The sequence below is a fragment of the Geotrypetes seraphini genome, chromosome 6 (genome assembly GCF_902459505.1).
Source record: "Geotrypetes seraphini chromosome 6, aGeoSer1.1, whole genome shotgun sequence".
In the NCBI taxonomy this organism is placed as follows: domain Eukaryota; kingdom Metazoa; phylum Chordata; class Amphibia; order Gymnophiona; family Dermophiidae; genus Geotrypetes; species Geotrypetes seraphini.
In genome coordinates this window covers 55,543,479-55,568,108 of record NC_047089.1, presented here as the reverse complement: position 1 = coordinate 55,568,108, position 24,630 = coordinate 55,543,479, and the positions used below count along the sequence as shown (strand labels likewise).

The 24,630-nt window shown below is 43.5% G+C and overlaps 1 protein-coding gene across 1 annotated transcript in view; it reads left to right on the top strand.

Moving 5' to 3' along the window:
* Positions 1 to 24,342, top strand: part of ALG5 (ALG5 dolichyl-phosphate beta-glucosyltransferase) — a 53,251-nt gene extending 28,909 nt beyond the window's left edge. The window contains exons 9-10 of the mRNA XM_033947992.1: positions 8,436 to 8,521; positions 23,348 to 24,342. Of these exons, the coding sequence (XP_033803883.1) occupies positions 8,436 to 8,521; positions 23,348 to 23,463 (202 nt within the window). The 3' untranslated portion in view covers positions 23,464 to 24,342. The remainder of the gene's footprint in view (positions 1 to 8,435; positions 8,522 to 23,347) is intronic.
* Positions 24,343 to 24,630: the final 288 nt, after the last annotated feature.

The window sequence follows — 24,630 nt, the reverse complement described above, 5'->3', positions numbered from 1 at the left end:
AAAAGGAAGAAAAATGGTTGACTTGAATATGTTGGGCAGCTTAATCAAGTGCCCTGCCCTGCCAGGCTCTGCACCCAGCTCCCTTCCTTCCCCAGTCAGGCACTGCACCCAGCCCCCTTTCCTCCCTCCCCTGTCAGGCACTGCCCCCAGCCCTCTTTCCTCCCTCCCTGTCAGGCTCTACTCCAAGCCCCACTCCTTCCCAGGCTCTGCCCCCTGACCCCCCTCCCTGCCCTGTCCTCATACTTCCTCTGCCAAATCCCTTGTGCTGCTAACCCGGTCGGTGGTGGCTGCTGCGAGATCGGGTTTCTTTAGCCGCTGAGCAGCACTGAGTAGGAGCATGCTTCGGCGCTCCTGTCGGTGCTGAGTGGCTTCTTAACTGGCTCCCATGAATTCTCACGAGAATTTGCGGGAGCCAGCCAAAGATCTTGCTGTCTCTGGGCTTTGTTGTTTTGAATGGATGGTTTTAACATCAGTATTCAGGTTTGCAGTTTGCGTATGTTTTCTAAAGCTGAACTTGACCTGCTTTGCAGATGCAAGTCCTGAAAGTTTTGTATGTCTCCCTTGCCTTTTTCTCAGGGCATGGAAATCCTTAATGACAAAAAATAAGCTATTTTTTATTTTTCCAATGGTGCAAAGTTTTTACATTGCAGAAAACTATTGGATAGCTCATTTCCATATCAAGCATCTTTTAATTTGAAATAAGTTACCCAGAACACACCATTAGCAGCCACCTTATTTAACTTTATCTTGCAGGGGGGGGTTCCTAAGTTACGCTCTGAATATTTTTATGATTGAAGATTTGTAACAGCTGAGTATATTAGATTAGAGTGGATTAGATTAGATGGTAAATTTAGGTCAGGTGGTAGTTGAGGAAATGCTCTTCTTTAAGAATATTCCCTTCTCATAACTGCCTTTCTCTATTCTTTAGCAGTCCAAAATCATATTTTTACTTCCGTTGTAGCACTGAACAATAAGGTCTCTATGCTGGAATATTCTTGGATACCATACATGACTAAACATCAGAAGGTATTGAGCTCATTAATGTTTTATTTTCTCAAGTATTTTGACTCTGTCCCTGGAAGATTTCCTTGCAGATTTTTTCGACACTTTGGAAGTATACAGGATAGAGGCTGGAAGATTTTCTTGCAGATTTTTCCAACACTTTGGAAGTGTACAGGATAGAGGTTGATATTGGTCCAGTGAAGAAGTCCGAGCATTATTGAACTCAAGAATACCAAAATGAGACAGGCTGTGTTGTGGTACTAGAGGCAGTTAGTCAGGAGTTTAATTCCTTCAATGCTAAAATTGGGAGGAAAAAAAAATCATTGCTCAGAGGGAAGGCTTCCGGGTTAGCCGCAGGTAGCGTGGTAGGAGGGAGGGAAGAATGTTGGGCATGGAGGGAGAGATGTGGCATGGTGTTGGAGAGAGGTGATACAAGGAGAAATGTTGGGTATGGGGCTGGTGGGCAATGATGGAAGATGCTACATATGGTCCAGGTGATGAGAGATGGCGAAATATTGGATGTGGCAGTACAGGTGGTGGGAGAGAGAGACACCCTGGGAGGGGAAAAAGTGTGCTTTGTGAAGTTTAATTTTGTGGTTACCATAATATACGTATTAGTAAGATATAGTATGGTTAGGATTATATGTTATGCACTTTATTGATTATGTGCTTGAATCCCTTCGCCTCCCCCAGTCCATGGAAAAATGGTCTTGCATGAAACCAATCCCTGGTACAAAAAAGGTTGGGGTCTGCTGATTTATAACATGTCCCACAAAACTTTGACCCTATTTTAGTGTACCAGCAGTTTAAACTTTTTAATGTCTTGTTGCTGTGTTTTAAAAAGCAAAAATACTTCATAACTTTTCTTTTTTGGGGGGAATAAACCAAGGGAGGGAATGGGATGAATCAGATATGTCAATACATACTGTTGAGGACAGCTTCCATATGGGCATGGCCACATCCCTGGCATGGAGGTAAATGGGAGAAGACTTTCAGGAGCTGGAGCAGACAGTACAGAGATGTGCTAGCTCTACAAAAGTGCCTCAGCATCGGTGTCTGGGCAGGGAGCCTATTGCAGGGAAGCTGGAGGTGGATAGTCATCATTTTGAAAAAAGAAAAAAAAATCTTTCCTTTTCATATTTCTCAATCACTATCTTTCACTAGGGCTTCATCACGATATCCCTCATTCTTAACATGATCAGCCCAGGAGTCCTGCAAAATAGCATGTATGTGTTGGCTGCCTTCGGGCATTTCACAGACGAAGGGGTGGTCATGCTTTTATTTCTGTTTTTATGTGTGTGTAAGCGTTCCTTCCTCACAGAACTGATGCTGCAAGCACATTTTCCACATAGCATCCACACTGCTTTCACCCTAACAATATACTTGGAATTGAAAATGTAAACTGTGCAGGCTTTCAGCAGGTCATAGGACTGAAGACGAAGCAATTCAACAGGACACGCAGGATAAATGGCACTTGCGAGTGGTACATCCATAATGCTCACAGAAGCAATCTTGGGTCTCAAGTTTGTGTTAAGTTACCTTACTTCCATGCCAGACCAATTGAGACCCTAATACAGATGGAGACTGAGAAAAGACTCAAAGCTGTTTTCAGTCACCCTATAAAGAATAAATTCTGCCTTCTGCTTGTCAGTTTTTCCCCATCTCAGCAGATGATACCGATGTGGCTTGGCAACAGGATTGCTAAGTCATAGGCAGTGGTCTCTGGGCCATCATCCCTAGGTATGCTATCAGAGGAATTCCCTTCCCTCCCCTCACCAGCACCTCCAGTTGAAGAGGTTCATAGTCTGTGGACTGAGTTCCTGTGGTGGGTTGGTTACTAGTAAGTGTACCTCCAGGGCTCTGGACTCCAGTTAAGAAAGGTCCTAGGGTTTCAGCCTTTCGCTGTTCCTTATAGAGTAGGTAATGGTAAGTGGGTTTTCAGGGCTCTGGCCTCCAATTAGGCAGGCACCTTGGGTTTGCTTCCAGCAGCTGTTACTAGGTATATTCTGGGATGTTAGGCTCCTATTAAAAGGCTTCCATGGTTCAGCTTCTGGTAAATGTTCTCTAAGGGCTTCTGCCTATAGTGGCCCTCAACCAGAGAGAATGGGACAATTCATCAAAGCCATTTAGCACAGGACATTTCATTGCGGCAGCACTGAAACGGCCGTGCTGAATCGTCCTTTCCATGTCACTGTCAGTGCCTCTCCTCCTTTCTGCCCCAGTGGCATAGTAAGAGGGAGCAGGAGGTGTAGACTGCCGCCCTCAGTGCCATCTTGTCAGGGGTGTCACTGCCTCTTCTCCTGTACAGGACCATGGTGAGACCTCATCTGGAGTACTGTGTGCAATTCTGGAGGCCACATTACCGTAAAGACGTGCTTAGAGTCGAGTCAGTTCAGCGGATGGCCACTAGGATGATCTCGGGGCTCAAGGGTCTCTCGTACGAAGAGAGACTGAACAGATTGCTGCTCTACACTCTAGAAGAACGCAGGGAGAGGAGGGACATGATTGAGACATTTAAATACATCACAGGACGTGTCGAAGTGGAAGATGACATCCTTTGTCTCAGGGGACCCTCGGCCACAAGAGGACATCCGCTTAAACTTAGAGGGGGAAAATTTAGTAGTGACACCAGGAAGTATTTCTTCACGGAATGAGTGGTAGATCACTAGAACAAGCTTCCGGTGCAGGTGGTCGGGGCCACCAGCGTGCTCGACTTCAAGAATAAATGGGACATCTACCTGGGATCCCTACGAAGGTCTAGTTAAGGAACTGGGTCATTAGCATTTAGATTTATTGGGGGTTGGTCAGTAGAGTGGGCAGACTTGATGGGCTATAGCCCTTTTCTGCCGTCATCTTTCTATGTTTCTATCCACCTCCCTCCTGCATACCTCTTGAAGAGAGAACCAGTTTGAGCAGCATCTTCCACCCTTGCTCCTGCCAGCCTTGGCTCCCTTCTGACATCACTTCCTAGTCATGGGACCAGGACGTCACCTCAGAGGGGAGCCGAGGCTGGCGCAAGCAGGAGGTGTAAGATGCTGCTTGCGGGGGGGGCATCCCTAGTTTGAAGGTTTAGGGGGGCATCACTCTGGCATCCCTAGTTTGAGGGTGGGAGGCATTACCTTTTCTCTTCTCTCCTATAAATGATTGTAGTTCCACCCCCCCCCCTTCCATTATGTTTCGATTTGTCTTGTAATTACCCTAGGTATTAATGACATGTCAATAGTTTGTTAATAGTTTTAAACTTTATTTCTAATGTTATGTACACCGCTTTGACAATATTAAGGCGGTATATCAAATTTTAAATAAACTTGAAAACTTGATCCCCCCCCCAAACAAAGTCAGGTGTTGCTATGATGCCCCCCCCCCCCTCCCAGAACTGACAGCCAGATGTAGGAAAATTAATTGAGGCCGATTCAGCACTGAAATGACGGCAATAAAATGGTCACGCTGAATCATCCTAGACCCAGAGCAGGAGGTTCATTCCCTATTTCTACTATCCTTTCTTCATTCTGTCCCCTTTCCTTTTTCCCACAGGACCCTGTCATTTTTACTTCTCAACAAAAGAAACATTTACTGGGAAGCCGGAAGAGTCTCTGAATTGCAGGCTTTGTAGTGCAGGGAATCATTTCCGAGGATCATGGAAATGGGAGTGACCTTGGGGCTTAAAATAAAAAAAGTCCAAAAATCGGCCTAAGTCTGTACTTGGATGATCAAAAAGACAGGTCATCCAAGTACCGATAATCAAAACTGGTTTTAGACGTGTCTAAAACCAGCTTAGGCCTTTTCATTGCCTCTGTATGCCCAGAGCGAAAAGGGGTGTTTTTGGAGGAGTGAATAGGGCGGGATGTGGGCTGACCTAGACTTAGTCGTCTAGCAGCCATAACCAAAAAATTTTGATAGGTTGCCAGACGGAATTTATACGTTTTGACTTAGACGAAGTCAAAACAGGCATAAGTTCCGGATCGGGCCACTGAGCTCATCGCGGCTGCCTCGATCAGCTCAGCGGCCCAGGCAACCCGTCCCCCTGTAACCATTGCGGCAGGAGAGATACCCAATATCTCCTGCTGCCATCTCCCCCCGAAGCAGCGCAATCTTCACCAGCAAGAGAGATGCTCAGTCTCTCCTGCCAGACACCCTCCACGAACACACACGATCTTCGCCGGCAGGAGGGATGCACCCCTCCCGAAGCCATGCAATTTTTGCAAACCCCCCTCCCCCCCACACACACACCCTTGCTGGACAATCCAGCCCACCCCCGGATCTCCCCCCCCAACCGGACCACCCTCCCCCCTCTAACCTTTTCTTGATGGCTGGCCGGACTGGTTCTCCGGCAGGCCCACCTTCCTCTGAATGGTGGGCCTGCCCCTTCCCAGTGCATTATGGGATGCACTGGGGAAGGCGCCTGGCCAATCAAGGCCCCGCCCCAACTGGAATCTTAACACACATGTTAAGGGGCATGTGGGACCTATTAGAGAGAGGAAGAGATAATGGTTACTGTGGATGGGTAGACTGGATGGGCCATTTGGTCTTTATTTACCATTATGTTTCTATGTTTCTAAGTGCATTAAGTTATTTGCAACTAATTCTTCCCTTATTCAACTTCTTAAGTCTTATTCAGCTTCAGGTTACTGACCAAGGAGATATTTTTGACTGCATCAGGTTTGATTTTGATGATATGTAAGCTCAGACCAAACAATTTTTTGTGTGTGTTTTTTTAGTCATCTGCAGCTATTAGGCTTCCACATCTGGTGTCATGGGTCTTACATCTGTCCAGGTGTCTGATGTTTCAGCCATCTTGCTATGTCATTTTTTTTTTTTTTTTTTTTGCGTGACCAAAACCACAGCAAGATGGTTGAAATGTCTGTGAAGCAAATTTAGATGTAGGGTACCACCCGGCCAGCTGCAAGCACCAATTTTTTGTTATCTTCAGTGGATTTTTTTATTCTGGATTCTTAGCTTTGACAAATATACCAAAGTGCAAAAGGTAGCACCAGTTCCTTATAAAGTGAAGATGATAGAACTCAGCCTATTTCTCCCTCTTCTGGCTCTCTCTGCTGGCAGGGATGCATAACCCACTTGTCTGGCCTGGTGTGGCAGAACTCAAAGAAGATTAACAATTATTGAAATGTTTTGGTTTTCATTTTTTGTGCGTGTGTGTTAAATAGTTGGCAATTGGTATTAGAATATGTCAGTGTTAACATGTGAAAATTGAACTATCTTTCAGTTAATGCATAACTCATTTCTGTGCATAAATGAGCATTTTTTAATTCATTTGATGCTTTTAAATGATTGATGAAGTGGTTCCTAAACTTATTCCATTGACCCCCCCTCCCCTCAGTTGAGTTTTCATAACATCTATAGTGAATTTGTATGATATATTAGAGATCTAAGTAAGGATTATCTTAGTAGGTCACTATCGAATCTAAATGCAAAATTTGTTATGTTCCACATGTTTTTTTAAATGAATGCAACAGACACAGGATTCATTGAGCATACCTAGAGATGTTACCATAAAAACAGTAGTTCAGTCCATAATGTAACTAGCACAAGCACTAAATTTAATCATATTTTACCAGATAATAAATGACATTTAATATTTACAAGCTATCTGAAAAAAGGACTTTGTGGCACCATTTTCTGAAAACAAATGTCTGCACATGTCAAGAGAACTTTAATGAGTTCCACTGATACGAGTAAGGAGTTGGGTATTTTATTCTGGCTGAGATATTCACTTGCAGGGTCGACTTATACTGTATAACCTAGATAAACACATTACCCAGATTCATGTTTCAAACATTCTGCCCAGACATAAAGGAGATGTGATGAACTGACTGAATAGAAATTCATAGAGTCCAGCAAATGCAGTTTTTTTTTGATTTTCTGAGATCGACAAAATATGGTTGAGGGAGAATGCATCCAATGTCTTACCATTTGGGGTATAATGGGGTTTGATGTAGCTTCTACTCTGCAGTTTGTCATAGAACATATAGGAGTTCATTCTATAAAGCGTACCAAAATGCAGCGCACTGAGCACAAATTCTATAGCAAAATCGGTGCCTAGATTAAATTTGCACTTATATGCTAACATTGAGATATGCCCTCTTATGCTATGTCAATAAGAGGGGTAAATGCATGCATGCATGTACCTAAATTTAGCTTCTATAACCTATTTATGTAAATAAATAGGGAAAATGCTTAAGTGCCTGAATGTAAACCACTTAGGCTATAAGTGGTATATAAATACTTAAATAAATGTTGGACCATGCTCCCCCTCCATTCACACCTGCTTATATTTAGGCACTATATGACATGCATGTTTATAGAATATGGCTAAGCGTGTACTAGTACTTACACACATGAATGTTACATGCATGTCAATGCTACTATTCTATAATCTCAGCATAAATTGTGCTTACATTTGTGGGGATTTATGACTACCATTCAGCTGCCTTCTCCCCTTTTTTTGTTGTAACCCTTTATTTGCCATTGTTGCTCTAGGAGCAACATGCATCTTCTATGGATTTTATGGGAGATCTGCAGGTGACAGGTCAAAAGCGCGTGATGACAAAAGCGCGCCGACAACCCAGCGCAGACAACTGAGCGCAAGGCGGAAGCACGCCGAAGAAAAACAGTATTTTAAAGGGCTCCGACGGGGGCGTGTGGGGGAACCCCCCCACTTTACTTAACAGAGATCGCGCCAGCATTGTGGGGGGTTTGGGGGGATGTAACCCCCCCACATTATACTGAAAACTTCACTTTTCCCTAAAAAAGAGGGAAAAAGTTAAATTTCCAGTAAATGAGGGGGTTACAACCACCCAAACCACCCACAACGCCGGCGCGATCTCTGTTAAGTAAAGTGGGGGGTTCCCCACCAACACCCCCCATCGGAGCCCCTTAAAATACATTTTTTCTTCGACGTGCTTCCACCTTGCGCTCAGTTGTCTGCGCTGGGTTGTTGGCGCGTGCTTTTGTCTATGAACCGATCTGCATCTCCAAATGCCTGTTTACTTGGCACTGTTGCTTTCATTCAACTTCTAGTTACATAAAGCAGCCGTTTCATCATCTGCCAACTAAAGGGTTAAGAAACGCATCTACCCACATGTGGTAAAATGGTAGAAGGCATCTGCAGCTGGGAGCACATTCCATAGTACCCATCACAGAGTGAAAGTACACAGCCAAAGTTGTCTGTTCACTTCACAAAAGCTAGAATTTTTCTAGTTTTTCTGCCTAAATCTTAGGCATATTAATTAGGAAAGAACTAATGAACTTGAGGCACCAAGACACACACATATATTTTATAGGCTCTTTCAGAAATATTTTCGTTATTAAAGCGTAAATTAAATCATGCTAAAGACCTGGAGATTAGTTCATTCTTACCTCTTCTAAACAGCAATTTTAATGCATGTATTCTGTGTCTGTGGTTCGGTTTGCAGGGCATTTGATGTAGAACTTCTTTACATAGCTCAGTGTTTCAGAATTCCAATTGCTGAAGTGGCTGTAAACTGGACAGAAATTGAAGGTGAGTACAAAGAGAGATGAAGTATCCCTGCTTTGCTAAGTTCTCTGCTATAAGCAAGCATGATGCTCAGTATTTCCCAAGTTGTGTGACCCATACTCCCTCCAATAGTTTCAGCAGGTGAGGGAGGGGGAGGCGCATAATAGCTGCTGACATAACTTTTATAAAATGTGTTCTTTGTAATCCATTTCCTTCAGCTGTTTCTTTTATAACTAGCTAAACTAAAGGTGGTCAAACAGTGGGACCAGATGGCATACATCCAAGTGTACTGAAAGGGAAGTTCTGGTACCTCCACTGGCTGACCTTTTCAGTGCTTCTCTAGAGTCAAGGGTGGGTAATGAGTAGAACAGCCTCCCAGTGAAGGTTGTAGAGACAAAAGCTATACAGTACTCCCCCGGAGAATGGAACCCCTGCGAATTTAAAAAAAACGCGAATACAGTTTTTAGGCAGGGGAGACAAGAGAGGACAGCTGGAGAGGCAAGAGAGGACAGCTGGAGAGGCAAGAGAGAACAGCCGGAGTGTTGGCGAGTGAAGGAAATCACTCGCTGTATGCTCCGACCTCCTCTTCCTGCTTGGACATGCATCTCCTGATTGGTAAGGCCCGACTTTAGTACAGGAAAAGGCGGTCGGAGCATACAGCGAGTGATTTCCTTCACTCGCCCGGTGCTCCGGCTGCCGTCTCCTGCCTCTCCAGCTGCCCTCTCCTGCCCGGTCATTTGTGGTTGGAAATCCCGCGAATGACCGGGATCGCGAACCACCGACTGTGAATTCACGGGGGAGCACTGTATTTGAATTCAAGATGAATTGGATGTCTAAGGGAGAGGAAGGGATATGACATGACAAGCAGATTACATAGGCCATACAGTATAGTTTTTATCTGCCTTCATTTTTTCTCTCTCTTTTCTATGTATTGCTCCTGCCACCATCAAGGACCTGAACTCCATCTTTAACCTTCACTGTCTCCATCTTCCTCTGCCGCCCATTCAGTGCCCTATTCCTTTTTTTTTCTTCCTAACTTTCCACTTGGCCTTCCATTTCATTTTACTGGGTTCCCTCCTGCTTATCCATATGCCTTGTTTACTGTTCTTTCCTCTCGTCTTCATCAAGCCTCTTGCTTTTGTTCCCTGTCTTTTACTATTCTGCTTTCTCCAAACTTTGCACACCATTGCTGCAACTGAGTAGTGGCAGCCCATCTGATGGAAGCTGAATCCTCTCATCTCTACTAGCATTACAAGCAACTTCAGAATTTGCAGACTGGCACTTTGTATGTGCCTGCACTGCTAGCATCTTAATTGCAAGATGTCATTTGCTTGCTGGTCTAAAATGGCACACAGTCAGCTGACAGAAGTCAGCAGTCACAAGATGAGCTCCTACCAGTTCCTGTGGAAATAGATATCACCCACCTTAGAGAGAACAAAAGTATGAATCAAGAATGCATACTAACTATTGATAGAAGGAAAAACATGCCAGGGTCAGATAGCTTACCACAATTGCAAAAAATTAAAGATGGAGAAAAGAGCCTCAGGTTTATGTGACAAACATAAAAAGGAAATTATGTCCATACATTGTCTTAAGCACAATCATTGGCGTAAAAAAACTCCCACGTCTTCATCATACTTGCAATACAGATAGAGCAAATGACAGCCCGCAGTACCAATACACTAAAACAGTTGAAAAACCACTTATCTGGAGCAATTCAGCTATCAGGATCTTATCAGAATTTCATTAACAGTCATCCAACCATCACTACTGAATTATCCAACAGAACCCAACAAGGATCTTTGTTTTGCTGGATCCCCTAGCTGCTTCAGGGGAATGTCACACAACCAGCGCATTCCAGCAAAATGAGGATCCTATTCTACTATATTTCTTAGTCTGCTCAATTTCCAAATAAGGATTCATGGTGGATTACATAAAAGAAACCTCAACAAAAGAAGGAAGATGATAATATATAAGTCAATATAATGTTTACAAATTACCTCTCATTAGGTTTTCAAAGTTCTGTGAAAAAGAAAATAAGACGTAATTTCCCATAGTTGTTTAGACAGGCTGTTCCAAATTTTTGCATCTTGATATGTCCAAGAAAGACATCCACCAAATATTTCTAAGTGATAGAAACAAAAATTTTGCCTATAGTTAGGGATATGGAGTAATTGACTTCAGGACTTTGACCTTGTAGTGACTGTGTCCCATAAATAACAACAAAAAGAACAATTGGCAGAACCCTACATTAACCTCTCAAAAGGCCTGTGCTGGCTCTATTTAAATAAAGTTGACAGAGCTCTGTTTTCTTCAGGAGCTGAAACATCCAGTTAAGTCCCGGCTGGAAGCATAATTCAAAAAAAAAATCTTAACTAACAGTAACTCCAATCATAGGCAAAATACGCCGACCATAAATAAGACAGATCAGAATTGGCTTCAGTGACAGCTTCAGCGACTGAGAAGTGGGGTCAATGCAGGACATTCTTTTTATAGTCTGGACTCTGAAAATCGTATGGATGGAACAGAAGTATGCATATTTTATACCATATTCAGATCGGGGGAGAGGAAGACGACATACAGTGAAACTTAAGCAAGTAAAATGTTATAATGCTATTGAACTGTTAGGTCAATAGTGCTTTGATAATGAATGATTGCTAGGCAGACAAGAAGGTCCGTGACGGTCTTTATCTGCCATCATTTACTATATTACTTTGTTAAAAATCAAACAAGCTATTTTGAATTAGTTTGTCTCGTCTCTGATAACCAGTGTAGGCTTTTCAAAAGAGGAGAAACTCTATCAAATTTGTCTAGCTGAATACTGGTCATAGTGATTATATACTTCCCGCCTGTAGGCTTGTTGGATAACACGTTACCCTCTATAAGAGAAATGTTGTGCTGTCACCCAGGTCCACTGAAGAGCACGCTCGTCGTATGCATAAAAATTGTCCAATTGGAATGCTATTTTTCATAAATCTAGGGTGGTAGCTGGTGTGATGTAGTAGGGGTATTACAATCTGTTTCCTATGTAAAATGGTGGAAAATACTTCAGTGGCAGAAAAATATATAGAAATGACCAAAATTTTAACGTAAGAACTGTCAAATTTACATGCAAATAAATGATTGAATCTACTCCATTGATATGATTAATAAACTCCAGTAACTGTATGATCGCCAACCCATCTAATAATAATGACATCTATATAACATTTCCGTGAAACTATGAATGGAACAAAGGGACTATTGTAAACAAAATTTTCTTCAGATTGTCATAAATACAGGCCACCAATGGGGCTAGTATTGCACCCATTGCTACACCCTTTGTTTGTAGAAAAAATTCCCCTTCAAACTGAAAATAATTCTTCTCGATAACCATCCTAGCCATAGATATCAATAAATCCCGTTTTATTCTCCATTAAAGCAGATTGTGACAAATAGCTGTCAACTACCTGAAGGGCACCAGTTTGAGGAATGTTTGTGCACAATGCAATAACATCTGTGGTAACTAAGGTGATCTGCATATGAACAGGAAACAAAACTGAATTTAGCACCTGCAAATAGTGTTGGAAATTCCTCACAGATGAAACAGCTTTATTCACAAAAAGGTGCAGATAAAAATCTACATATTATGAAAGAGGCTCTAACAATGAGCCTCACCCTGATACAATAGGGGGTCCTAGTGGACTATCTAAGGACATATGTACTTTAGGTACAAAATAAATGTGAGGAATCTTTGGAAAATTTCTATATAAAAATTTAAATTCTTTAGCTGAAATAATCCCTTCTTGACTAGCTAATGACAATATACCAAAACTTTCTCGTTGAATTGAGATAGTGGGATCCTTAGCCATTCTTTGGTAAAAAGCCTCATCATTCACTTGTCGAAAAGCCGCCTGTAGGTATTGTTCCTTATCCTTGACAACAACAGAAACACCCTTGTCAGCCCTCTTAATGACAAGGGTGGGGTCAATGGTAAATTTATGAATAGCACTATGTTATCCCAGGACAAGCAGGCAGCATATTCTTAACGTATGGGTGACGTCACCGACGGAGCCCCGGTACGGACCTTTTTAACTAGAAAGTTCTAGTTGGCCGCACCGCGCATGCGCGAGTGCCTTCCCGCCCGACGGAGGAGTGCGTGGTCTCCAGTTTCTTCGTTTCCGCGGAGCGAAGAAGACGCATGTGGTATTCAACGGCTGTTGAACACTCCTTTTTTGCCTTCCCGCTCGCGTTATTTTGATTTTTTCTGCTTTTTTCCTTCGGGTTTTTCCTTTCTGTCTAATTTACAAAAAAAAAAACAACTTTATTTTTTCCTTTATTTTTCAACAGGCCCCGGCGGGGCCTGTTGCCATCATACAAGCCTCCGGCTTTGATTTCGCTGAGGCCGTATTCCCATTCATGCCCGGTACCGGTCCGGCCCGAGCCTCGCACCACTACGCCAGTGGCCACCCCCTCGGTACCGATGAATACTTCGATGCCGGTCTTATCGGCACAGCCCACATTACAGACCTGCACGGCGGAGGACCCATCCCGAACCCAAGATCGACATCGATCGTCTCGGGACCGGGATCGACACCACTCCTCCCGGGACAGAGATCGGCACCGGTCTTCATCCCCCGGCACTGTATCCATGAGATCTGGCAAGTCCCTTTCTAAAACACGCCATGCTGAGCCGGCCGTCAGGGACCCTGACTTATGGGAGCAATCCCCCCTCGGTACCGAGGAGGATGCCTCTTCCACTGATGAGGAACCCTCCATGGCTGAATCCACCTCCAAGCCCGAGCAGTCCTCATTTACAAAATTCCTTCGGGAAATGTCTGGGGCTCTTTCCATCCCACTCGAGTCCGACTCCAAGAAGTCCCAGGCCTTTTTGGAAGCCTTGGACTTCGACCAACCCCCCAAGGAATTTCTCAAACTCCCCGTCCATGATATTCTGCGGGAGACGTTTTATAAAAACTTGGAGAACCCCCTTACTGTTCCAGGTGCCCCTAAGAAACTGGACAGTTTATACAGGGTCATCCCTATCCCGGGATTTGATAAACCCCAGTTGCCACATGAGAGCCTCCTAGTAGAATCCACTCTCAAGAAATCTCATGGTTCCAGTGTCTATGCCTCCACCCCTCCTGGCAGAGAGGGCAAAACAATGGATAAATTTGGAAAGCGCCTATACCAGAATGCCATGCTGGCTAGCAGAGCCAACAATTATTCATTTCATTTTTCTTTTTATATGAAATATCTGGTACAACAACTTTCTGCTCTGCAAAAGTACATCCCTGAACGCAAGGTCCCTTTGTTTCAACAACAAATTTCCACCCTCCTTCAGCTCAGGAAGTTCATGGTACGCTCAATCTATGACTCCTTCGAGCTCTCCTCCCGTGCCTCTGCTCTGGCAATTGCTATGCGACGCCTTGCCTGGCTGAGAGTATCTGACCTGGATGTCAACCACCAAGACCGCCTTGCCAACGCGCCCTGTCTTGGTGACGAACTTTTTGGGGAGTCTCTAGATACCACCACACAAAAACTTTCGGCTCATGAGACCAGATGGGACACCCTCATTAAGCCTAAAAAGAAGACTCCGCCGACACGACCATACAGACCTCAGTCTTCTTACCAACGTCGCTTTTCTGCTAGGCCGCTGAATCCTCCTCAACAGCAATCTCGTCGGCCTCGCCAACAACAGCAACAACACTCTCAGGCTCGCTCGCAATCTCACCAGACAGCTAAGCCTCTCCCTCAAACTAAGCCTCCTCAGCCCTTTTGACTCCTTTCTCCAGGGCATAGCCAGTCTCCAACCCTCGCTGCCTCTGCCTCAACCTATCGGGGGCCGCCTCACCATCTTTCAACGACGCTGGGAGGCCATTACATCAGACCTGTGGGTTCTAAACATCATCCGTCACGGATACTCACTAAGGTTTCAGACTCTTCCTCCAGACCATCCTCCCGTAGAGTCTGCTTCTCACTCCTCCCAAACTCCTCTCCTCCTAAGGGAGGTCCAATCCCTCCTCCTTCTCAATGCCATCGAAGAAGTTCCACCAGACCAAAGAGGTCAGGGATTTTACTCCCGCTACTTCTTGGTACCCAAGAAAACAGGAGATCTTCGTCCTATCCTCGACCTCAGGAACCTCAACAAGTGTTTGGTCAAGGAAAAGTTCAGGATGCTCTCACTTGCCACACTTTATCCTCTTCTGTCTCAACACGACTGGCTATGTTCCCTGGACCTCAAGGAGGCCTACACTCACATCCCAATCCATCAGGCTTCACGTCGCTACCTCCGATTCCAGATACTCAATCACCACTATCAGTACAAAGTGCTTCCCTTTGGTCTCGCATCTTCGCCCAGGGTGTTCACCAAGTGCCTGATTGTGGTAGCGGCCTGTCTCAGGTCCCACAACCTACAAGTGTTCCCCTACTTGGACGATTGGTTGGTGAAAGCAACGACCGCTCCACTTGTGCTGCAATCCACTCACCACACCATCTCTTTCCTCCATCTCTTGGGGTTCGAGATCAATTATCCCAAGTCGCATCTGCTTCCCACGCAGCGCCTTCAGTTCATCGGAGCACTTCTCGATACCAACTCCATGAGAGCGTTCCTTCCTGCCGACCGGCACCGGACACTGCTTCACCTCTGTCGACAGGTGCTCCTCCAACCATCCATCCCTGCTCGCCAGATGATGATTCTTCTGGGTCACATGGCCTCGACAGTCCATGTGGTTCCTCTGGCGCGACTCCATTTGAGGATACCGCAATGGACCCTCGCCAACCAATGGTCGCAGACCAGGGATCCTCTTTCTCATCCCATCTCTGTGACATCATCTCTTCAGCACTCTCTTCAATGGTGGTTGAACTCCTCAAATCTTTCCAGGGGCCTCCTTCTTCATCCGCCCCCTCATTCCATGATCATCACCACAGATGCCTCCCCCTATGCATGGGGAGCTCACATAGGGGATCTACGCACCCAGGGACTCTGGACCCCTCAGGAGCGTCAACATCACATCAATTTCCTGGAACTCAGAGCCATGTTTTATGCTCTCAAGGCCTTCCAGCACCTTCTCTATCCTCAGGTTCTCCTCCTGTGCACGGACAACCAAGTCGCCATGTACTACATCAACAAGCAAGGCAGCACCGGATCTCGTCTCCTTTGTCAGGAGGCCCTCCGAATTTGGACCTGGGCCACAGCCCACAATCTTTTTCTCAAAGCGGTCTATATCCAGGGCGAACAGAACTCCCTGGCCGACCAGCTCAGCCGCATCCTTCAACCTCACGAGTGGACCCTGGATCCTCCCACTCTCCACTCCATCTTTGCTCGATGGGGCACTCCACAGGTGGACCTCTTTGCAGCTCCTCACAACCATCAGCTGCCCCAGTTCTGCTCCAGACTCTACTCTCCGCATCGTCTGGCCCCGGATGCATTCCTACTCGACTGGACGGATCGGTTCCTCTATGCCTTCCCTCCACTTCCTCTGATGTTGCGGACCCTATTCAAGCTCCGCAAGGACAGGGCCACCATGATTCTCATCGCCCCTCGGTGGCCCAGACAACATTGGTTCTCCCTCCTGCTTCAGCTCAGCTCCAGGGATCCCATTCCTCTACCTGTGTTTCCTACTCTTCTTACACAGCAACATCAGTCTCTGCTACATCCCAATCTGTCTTCGCTCCACCTGACAGCTTGGTTTCTCTCGGGCTGACCTCTCCAGAAAACCTGTCTCGACCAGTCCGTCGCATTTTGGATGCCTCCAGGAAACCCTCCACACTCCAATGTTACCATCAGAAGTGGACCCGGTTCTCCGCTTGGTGTCTCCTTCATCATCACAATCCCACCTCTCTGGCGGTGGAAACTGTACTGGACTATTTACTCTCTCTCTCCGACGCTGGCCTCAAGTCGACCTCAATCAGAGTCCACCTCAGTGCCATCACTGCGTTTCATGAGCCTATCCTTGGAAAACCCCTCACGGCTCATCCTCTGGTTTCCCGGTTCATGAGAGGCCTTTTCAATATCAAACCACCTCTTCAGCCTCCCCCAGTCGTCTGGGACCTCAATGTGGTGTTATCAGCCCTCATGAAACCTCCTTTTGAGCCTCTGGCTACTACCTCGCTCAAACTTCTCACATGGAAGGTGCTTTTCCTCATTGCCATCACCTCTGCCAGGAGGGTTAGTGAGCTACATGCACTGGTCGCCGATCCACCGTTCACTGTTTTTCACCATGACAAGGTGGTTCTGCGTACCCATCCTAAATTCCTTCCTAAGGTGGTTTCAGCCTTTCACCTCAACCAGTCCATCGTGCTGCCTGTTTTCTTCCCTAAACCCCATTCTCATCCTGGGGAACAGGCGCTTCACACGCTGGATTGTAAGCGTGCCCTGGCGTACTACCTTGACCGTACCAGGGCTCACCGCTCCTCTCCTCAACTTTTTCTGACCTTCGATCCTAATCGTCTGGGTCACCCTGTATCTAAACGAACGCTGTCCAATTGGCTTGCTGCCTGTATTGCGTTCTGTTATGCTCGGGCCGGCCTGTCACTGGAAGGACCTGTCACGGCCCACAGGGTCAGAGCTATGGCTGCTTCTGTGGCTTTCCTCCGTTCCACTCCTATTGAGGAAATCTGCAAGGCGGCCACTTGGTCTTCAGTTCACACATTCACTACTCACTACTGTCTGGATGCCTTCTCCAGACGGGATGGACACTTTGGTCAATCTGTGTTACAAAATTTATTTTCCTGATGGCCAACCATCCCTCCTCCCTCTCTGTTAGCTTAGAGGTCACCCATACGTTAAGAATATGCTGCCTGCTTGTCCTGGGATAAAGCACAGTTACTTACCGTAACAGGTGTTATCCAGGGACAGCAGGCAGATATTCTTACGACCCACCCACCTCCCCGGGTTGGCTTCTTAGCTGGCTTATCCTAACTGGAGACCACGCACTCCTCCGTCGGGCGGGAAGGCACTCGCGCATGCGCGGTGCGGCCAACTAGAACTTTCTAGTTAAAAAGGTCCGTACCGGGGCTCCGTCGGTGACGTCACCCATACGTTAAGAATATCTGCCTGCTGTCCCTGGATAACACCTGTTACGGTAAGTAACTGTGCTGTATAATCCTGACACATATTATGATAAACCTTGTTAGGTTTTTGATCTATAAAATCTAATTCCCTGAGAATCAACCTTTCAAAAGCTTATATTAAATTTTTGGATGTTTCTAGACATTTTTTTTGCCACTGTAGGATTTTCCACCACAACATAGGAAACAGACAGATTGTAATACTATACTATACATTACACCAGCTACCACTCTAGATTAAAAAAAAATAGCATTCCAGTTCGACAATTTTTATGAATAAGATGAATATGCTCTTAAGTAGAAAATTATAAGCTGCATATAAAACAACACAACATTTCTCTTACAAAGGGTAGCTTAAAAGTATGCAAGAAGCCTATAGGCAAGCATTATGTATTCAATATGATTGCCAACCTATTGGATACCAACAAAATATAAATGATGATCAAAATAGATTAGTTTGCGTATTACCATTTTCTTCTACATAACGTGGTTTGTCAAGATATTAAAAAAATATTGGACAGTGATGAGTGTTCATAGATCATTACAACAATTGTACAGATTTGCTTTTACCAGGGTTAAGAACTTGGGTGAAATTTTGTCTACACCATATAGAAGTCTGGAAAGTGAACCTGGTCATTATGTTTGTGGACATTGTGTATACTGTGAATATGCATTGGAAACCACTTGGGTGCGAGTTCCCCATTCTCAACAGATGTTTTTGTTACAACATTAAACAAGTTATAAGTCCATTGTGATTTATATTACATTGGGCAAACTTGTCAACAGATTAAATAACAGCTAGCAGAACTCGTAGCAATATTGTAAGTCACCTTGAACTTATTTAGGCATAGCGCGATTTAGAAATACTGGATTAGATTAGATATTAGATTAAATCATATAGAAGTTCCACCTACACAACATTGGACATAACTAGGACATCACATTAAAGATCTATGTTTTGTGGTTCTTTTAAAAATGAATTTATTCAGGGGAGGAGATGTATCTCATATTATTGTGCAAAGAGTAGCAGTTTATTTTTACCTGGTACACCGTTGACCCCTTGTGAACTAAATAAAGAAGTGGAGTGAGTGTAATGCAGTGGGATATGTAACTTTCAAGATGTCATCATGTTAACATGTTGTGCATGACACGATACAAAAAGAACAAGTTAAATTTAGGTCTGTGGCATGATAAAGAAAGAACGCCAAATGCTATGTTGGAATAAAGGCAGTGGCCTGTTTGTAAGTGGAATATAGTCCCAGTCCGGTGAGTGGAATATATGGGGTAGGTTGAATTGAAGATTTAAATACATTTATGAAAAAGATTATATTGAGCTTATGATTGTGTGTTTCAGTGTGACACAAGTTCACTGATTTCTTCATTTTCTAAGGATGGTTCTTCCTCCTGATAAAGCCCCGAAAACAAAACTCAAGTAAAGGAAGACTGGTCGATTTACAGATTTGAATATGAATATGTTTCAAAGAATGGGTAGTTTTTTAATTTTATTTTGGAGTAGACACTTTTGCACAATTACAACACAGTGTGGATTACTATCAATGATCGTTTATAAAACAATTTGGATTGTGCAACCAATCATTTATCTTTTTCATTTTTTTTATTTCTAAGTAATTTGACTTTATGTTGATATTTGAGGAACAATATGTTGCACTATTGGTTCCTTAACATCTATGGCCAATTGTACTGTGGCTGTATTGATAGAGAACTGAACACATATTTTACAGTTAATGTAATCATTTTATACATGTATATATGTAAGAGTATTTTTTGTATTTACAGTACCTAAGTTATGAGTAAATTATGAAACCTTACCAAATAATCAAGAGTCAAAATTTTTCAAGAGTGATATACAAATAGTATCTTCAAAGTTGTTTTAACATGGGACTTAAATGGAAAATGTCTACATAACATCAGATAAAGGCCAAATGGCCCATCCGGTCTACCCATCCACAGCATCCACTATCTCCTCCTCTCCCAAAGAGATCCCATGTGCCTGTCACACGCTTTCTTGGATTCAGACAGCCTTTGTCTGCACCACCTCAACCAGGAGACTCCTCGTTTACAAAAAAGCCTCGCCCAAAGAACCAAGGTAAACGTTACATGGCATTGGTAAGAGTGGTGAACCTTGGGGGACCCCCACATCCTAGAAACCATGCTGAAGAAATTTGAGGTTTTCTTGCACACATAATAAGACCTCTTAGCTAGGAATTCTTCAAACCAATTTAAAACCATACCAGTTATGCCTAACTCACTAAGCAGAAACCACTGAAATATTAAACTGAAGGCAAGCCATTTATTCTCCTTTATCTAGAATAGTTCTAATTTTTGTATGCAAGTCCTTCTCAGGCTTTATTCATTCTGAATGTCCTTGAAACCAAAGCATTGAGATTCAGATTGTAAACTCCAGAGTGCCCTGCTGAAATACCTTCCTTTATAATCCCAGGAAATATAGTTATAAAGGATGCAACCAAAAAGATCTCTATCATAGTAGAGGGGTGATGCAAATCAGATATCTTATGTGCTTACTTCCCTCTGATGGTGTCCCATGCTGAAGATGATTCTTACAGTTAAAAAGCTGAAACTAGAGTAGGCTAGAAATCCCACACTTTCCTGGCACAGCTGTGCACCTGATGTCTGGAATAGCTTGATGTGTTATGCCTCATTAGATGTTAAGTTTGAAGAAAATCACTTCAAAGGAAAAAATAATGCAGGCCAGGATATTCTTGTTCGGGTGCCTTTCTGAAGTGCCTAAAACAGCAATACATGTTCTGCTAGTTTTGTGCTCTATTTCAAATACTTTAAATATTTTAATAGTGTGTTCAGATAAACTTAACTTTTTCATGCAGCTATTCCCCTTGCATATTCCCATATTTCCAGACCACAGGAAATTCATGAGATTTCATGTTCTCGGGAGACATTTTCAATTCTTGGCACTCCTATTCAGTCTGGCAACCGCACCTCACAATTTTACCAAGATAATGGTGTGGCAGCAGCATACCTACGCAAGATGGGGATTCAGATGCATCTCTACTTGGACGATTGGCTGATCAGAGCCCAGTCCAAGAAAGCAACAAGAAAGCAGTGGCGTAAATTATCCACCTACTGCAAGACCTCGGGTGGATTATCAGTTTTCAGAAGAGCTAATTATTTTATTTCTAATCTGCCTTTATCCAAAGCGGATTACAAAAGTAAATATACACAATTAAAATACATACCAGAAAATATTAGCAGGTAACAAAAGTCTGCTGACTTATAAAACCCAGGAATGTCAAAAAATAACCCCAAAAATAAGGGAGAATATCAACAAAATACAGGAGAACAAATCTCCCCCAAACAGGCTTTTAAAGGTTAAGGGCGAACAGAATGTTAGGAATGATTAAGAAGGGGATCACAAGCAGACCGGAGAAGGTTATCATGCCGCTGTACCGGGCCATGGTACGCCCCCACCTGGAATACTGTGTCCAGCACTGGTCGCTGTACATGAAGAAGGACATGGTACTACTTGAAAGGGTCCAGAAAAGAGCGACTAAAATGGTTAAGGGGCTGGAGGAGTTGCCATACAGTGAGAGATTAAAGAAACTGGGCCTCTTCTCCCTTGAAAAGAGGAGGCTGAAAGGGGACATGATCGAAACATTCAAGATAATGAAGGGAATAGACTTAGTAGATAGAGACAGGTTGTTCACCCTCTCCAAGGTTGAAAGAACGAGAGGGCACTCTCTAAAGTTAAAAGGGGATGGATTCTGTACAAACGTAAGAAAGTTTTTCTTCAACCAGAGAGTGGTGGAAAACTGGAACGCTCTTCCGGAGGCTGTTATAGGGAAAAATACCCTCCAGGGATTCAAGATAAAGTTAGACAAGTTCCTGCTGAACCAGAACGTATGCAGGTAAAGCTAGTCTCAGGGCACTGGTCTTTGACCTAAGGGCCACCGTGTAAGTAGACTGTTGGGCACGATGGACCACTGGTCTGACCTAGCTGCAGCAATTCTTATGTAAGAGAGCCAGCTTAAAGGTAATTCTGTGGGGAACTGGAAGTCAGCGAGCATTTTTTAAGAGCGGCGTAATGTCATGATTTTCATCTCTCAGATCATCTCTTTGTTCTAATTAGTCCTAGCTGTCTGCGGAGGCTAGCTTCTAAGGTTCCTATTTCAAGAAGGATTCCTGAGGCTATTTCGTCGGTGTATGTCGGGTGTGGTAAGTGACCACTGATTTCTTTGAGAGCACATACTACAAGGATTGTGGCTTCCTCACAGAGTCCCAGGCAGTTCCACCCGAAGAGATTTGTAAGGTAGCTACATGGTCTACCCTCCATACTTCCATGAAGTTTTACAGGGTGGATGTGGTGGCACAAAAGGACATCTCTTTTGGGTCCACAGTGCTCAGGCTCATCTGTTCTGTCCTAGACTCAGGGGACTGCATTGGTACATCCCACTGGTTCAAAACTCTTATGCTTTTTATTTTTTTTTTTTTTTTTTACTAGAAGGGAAGATTAGGTTCTTACTTTGATAATCTTCTTTCTAGTAGAAAGACATATGAGTCTTGGAGGCCTGCCCTGTCAGATTTCATTTTCCCTGCTTGCTGTTGCAGACAGGTATGTATTACCAGATGTTGGTTTTCTCCTGTCAGACAGGCCAGAAGAGTGATGAGTTAGCTCTCTTGCAAAAAGGCAAGTGAAAAACTTTGAGTACTATGTAACTCAGGTACGTGGCTCATTTTTTTCCAACTTGTTTCTCACATTGGTATTGATTGGTTGCATTTTAATTGTTGCAGAATAGCGTTCAATTGGCTTGGTCAAGGAGTTTCCCTGTATCCTACCTCTTATTTTTCCTCTTACAGTGATTATGAACTGCTTTGGTACAAACTGAGGAACTAGAGCACAGCCCAGTGGTGCAGGAGATGGACCTGGGAGAGAGAAAAAAATGTAGATGATGCCATCTACACAACTCGCAACTAAAGGAGAATAATCCACTGATTCAAGACTTGCATACCTTTCTACTAGAAAAAAAGATTATCGTAGTAAGAACCTAATCTTCCCTTTTTTGTGTATTTGTTTTTCCATTTTCTTGCATTAAAATATGGTGGAGAATTGACAGGCAGACTATTGGAGACATAAGAAAATCTGAGTATGTGTGTGCTGTGGCTAGGAGAGGGGGGAGGGCTTTGCTTCCAGCACACGTGTGTATTAAGGGGTCTTAGACTTATGAAAGCACACTATTTCACATTAATACATATTATTTACTGTGGCCTTAAGTGATAGGACCTATTCACTAATAAAATGTATTAATGGTATTTAACACACTTTAATAAAATCTAGACCAAAATGGGAACACAGGCTTAGCAAATCAGATCCTACAGAAGCTACCTTCTTAGTAGAGGGTTTTTTGAAAGAGATTTCCACCACTGATTCGTAAGTTGGGTTTTTTTAGTTGATTCAGAAAAAAAATTTGTACAGGCCTGGTTCATTAAGCATTCTTGTGTGCTGTAGGTATAATTCTTAGTGCCCTGCCCCTGGATACAGTGTCATGTCAGACATGTTAAAAATCCTCATGCCATACTAGGTGTCCGCTTTATTCTCCAGCAATAAATTAAATTCCATAAGATTTGACAGAATGACAAAAACTCACCAGTTAAATTCTTTCACGGTGACACAACAGAAATGAGTGGTATATCTATAAGATTTACAATTTGTCTTATATAAGTTGTAATTCTTTTTTTGGACAAGTGCCTTAATGTACTGCATGGATGCTGATTTCTTAACTGCATTTCTTTGCCTTTTCACCCCAGGGTCTAAACTGGTCCCTTTTTGGAGCTGGCTACAGATGGGCAGGGACATTCTTTTTATACGACTACGATACTTGACTGGTGCTTGGAAACTTGAAGCCAAAGGAAAAATAAGTTGAATTGTTGGCCATCATCCACCCCGTTGATAGATACATCCAAGCAGAACCACTGTCAGAAAGTGAAGTGTGGTGGGAAATAGAAGTGACTGGAATCGGTGCCCTTGCTGGTTTTTGTGTACTGTATTTTTGAGCTTTTGTTTTTTTAATAGACATTAGTAAAACTGTCTTGGGACAAATAACAATCTGAAAGCTGTAACATCTGGAGATCACAGTTCTTCCTGTCCTTTGTTGCCTGCAGCAGTTTTCACTAGCATTTATGGTGAATTACATATGTTCTTCAGATAATTGACTGTGCCAAAACCTTGTACTGTGATTCAAATGCACAAGCATGAGAAGTCATTTATTGTTTTACAGTGACACAATTCTAAGGTTCAGAGCTGGAGGTCAAGGGAGCACCTTTCTCTTGAAAGCTAAACTCTAAGGCAGATGTTCCCTAACGAGGGCCGTGTCACCCCTTCAAGGCTAGATATGAGCATTACATTGAGTCTTGACCAAATTGTATGCAGATATACACTGCAAATATTCATTATGGAGAGGCTAAAATCCAAGTCTCCCTTTCTTGAGTAGATTTGAGAACTATCACACCACAAGGCAACAGTATATAGGCTGGAGGTTCGTAATCCTCTTCAGAAACATGCTTTTAAAAGTATCTGGTTACACTTCATGAGTTGTATGTTTTTTGGTTACTTTGAACCCATTGTCAGATTTTTATCTTAATTATAATTGTAAGTCATTTTTAAAACTTCCATATAGTATGCAGAACAGTACAAAGAAATTTAATGAAGGTGGCACACATACAGACTTTTTAGTATTTCAAGGTCTTTAAAGGGTGAAAGAGATGTATTTCTTTATAACAAACATTAAAAGCATTTGAGAGTATTGTGGGCTATATGTGTATGTATATATATTTTTATGACACATTTTATGTGTTAAGTAATGCATTTTATGTCAAAAATGAGTTAGATTATATTTAGGTAATTAAGGGACTTGTTTACCAAGGTGCCCTAAGCAGTTAACACAGGTGTTAGCATGTGCTAATGGCTGTCACACAGAAAACCCCACACAAAATCCCATGCTGTTTAGTGAAGGTTGTTGGTATGGGAACTGGATGGAGGATAGGGTGTGGCCAGCATATACAACATACATCACATTAGCACATACGGCCTC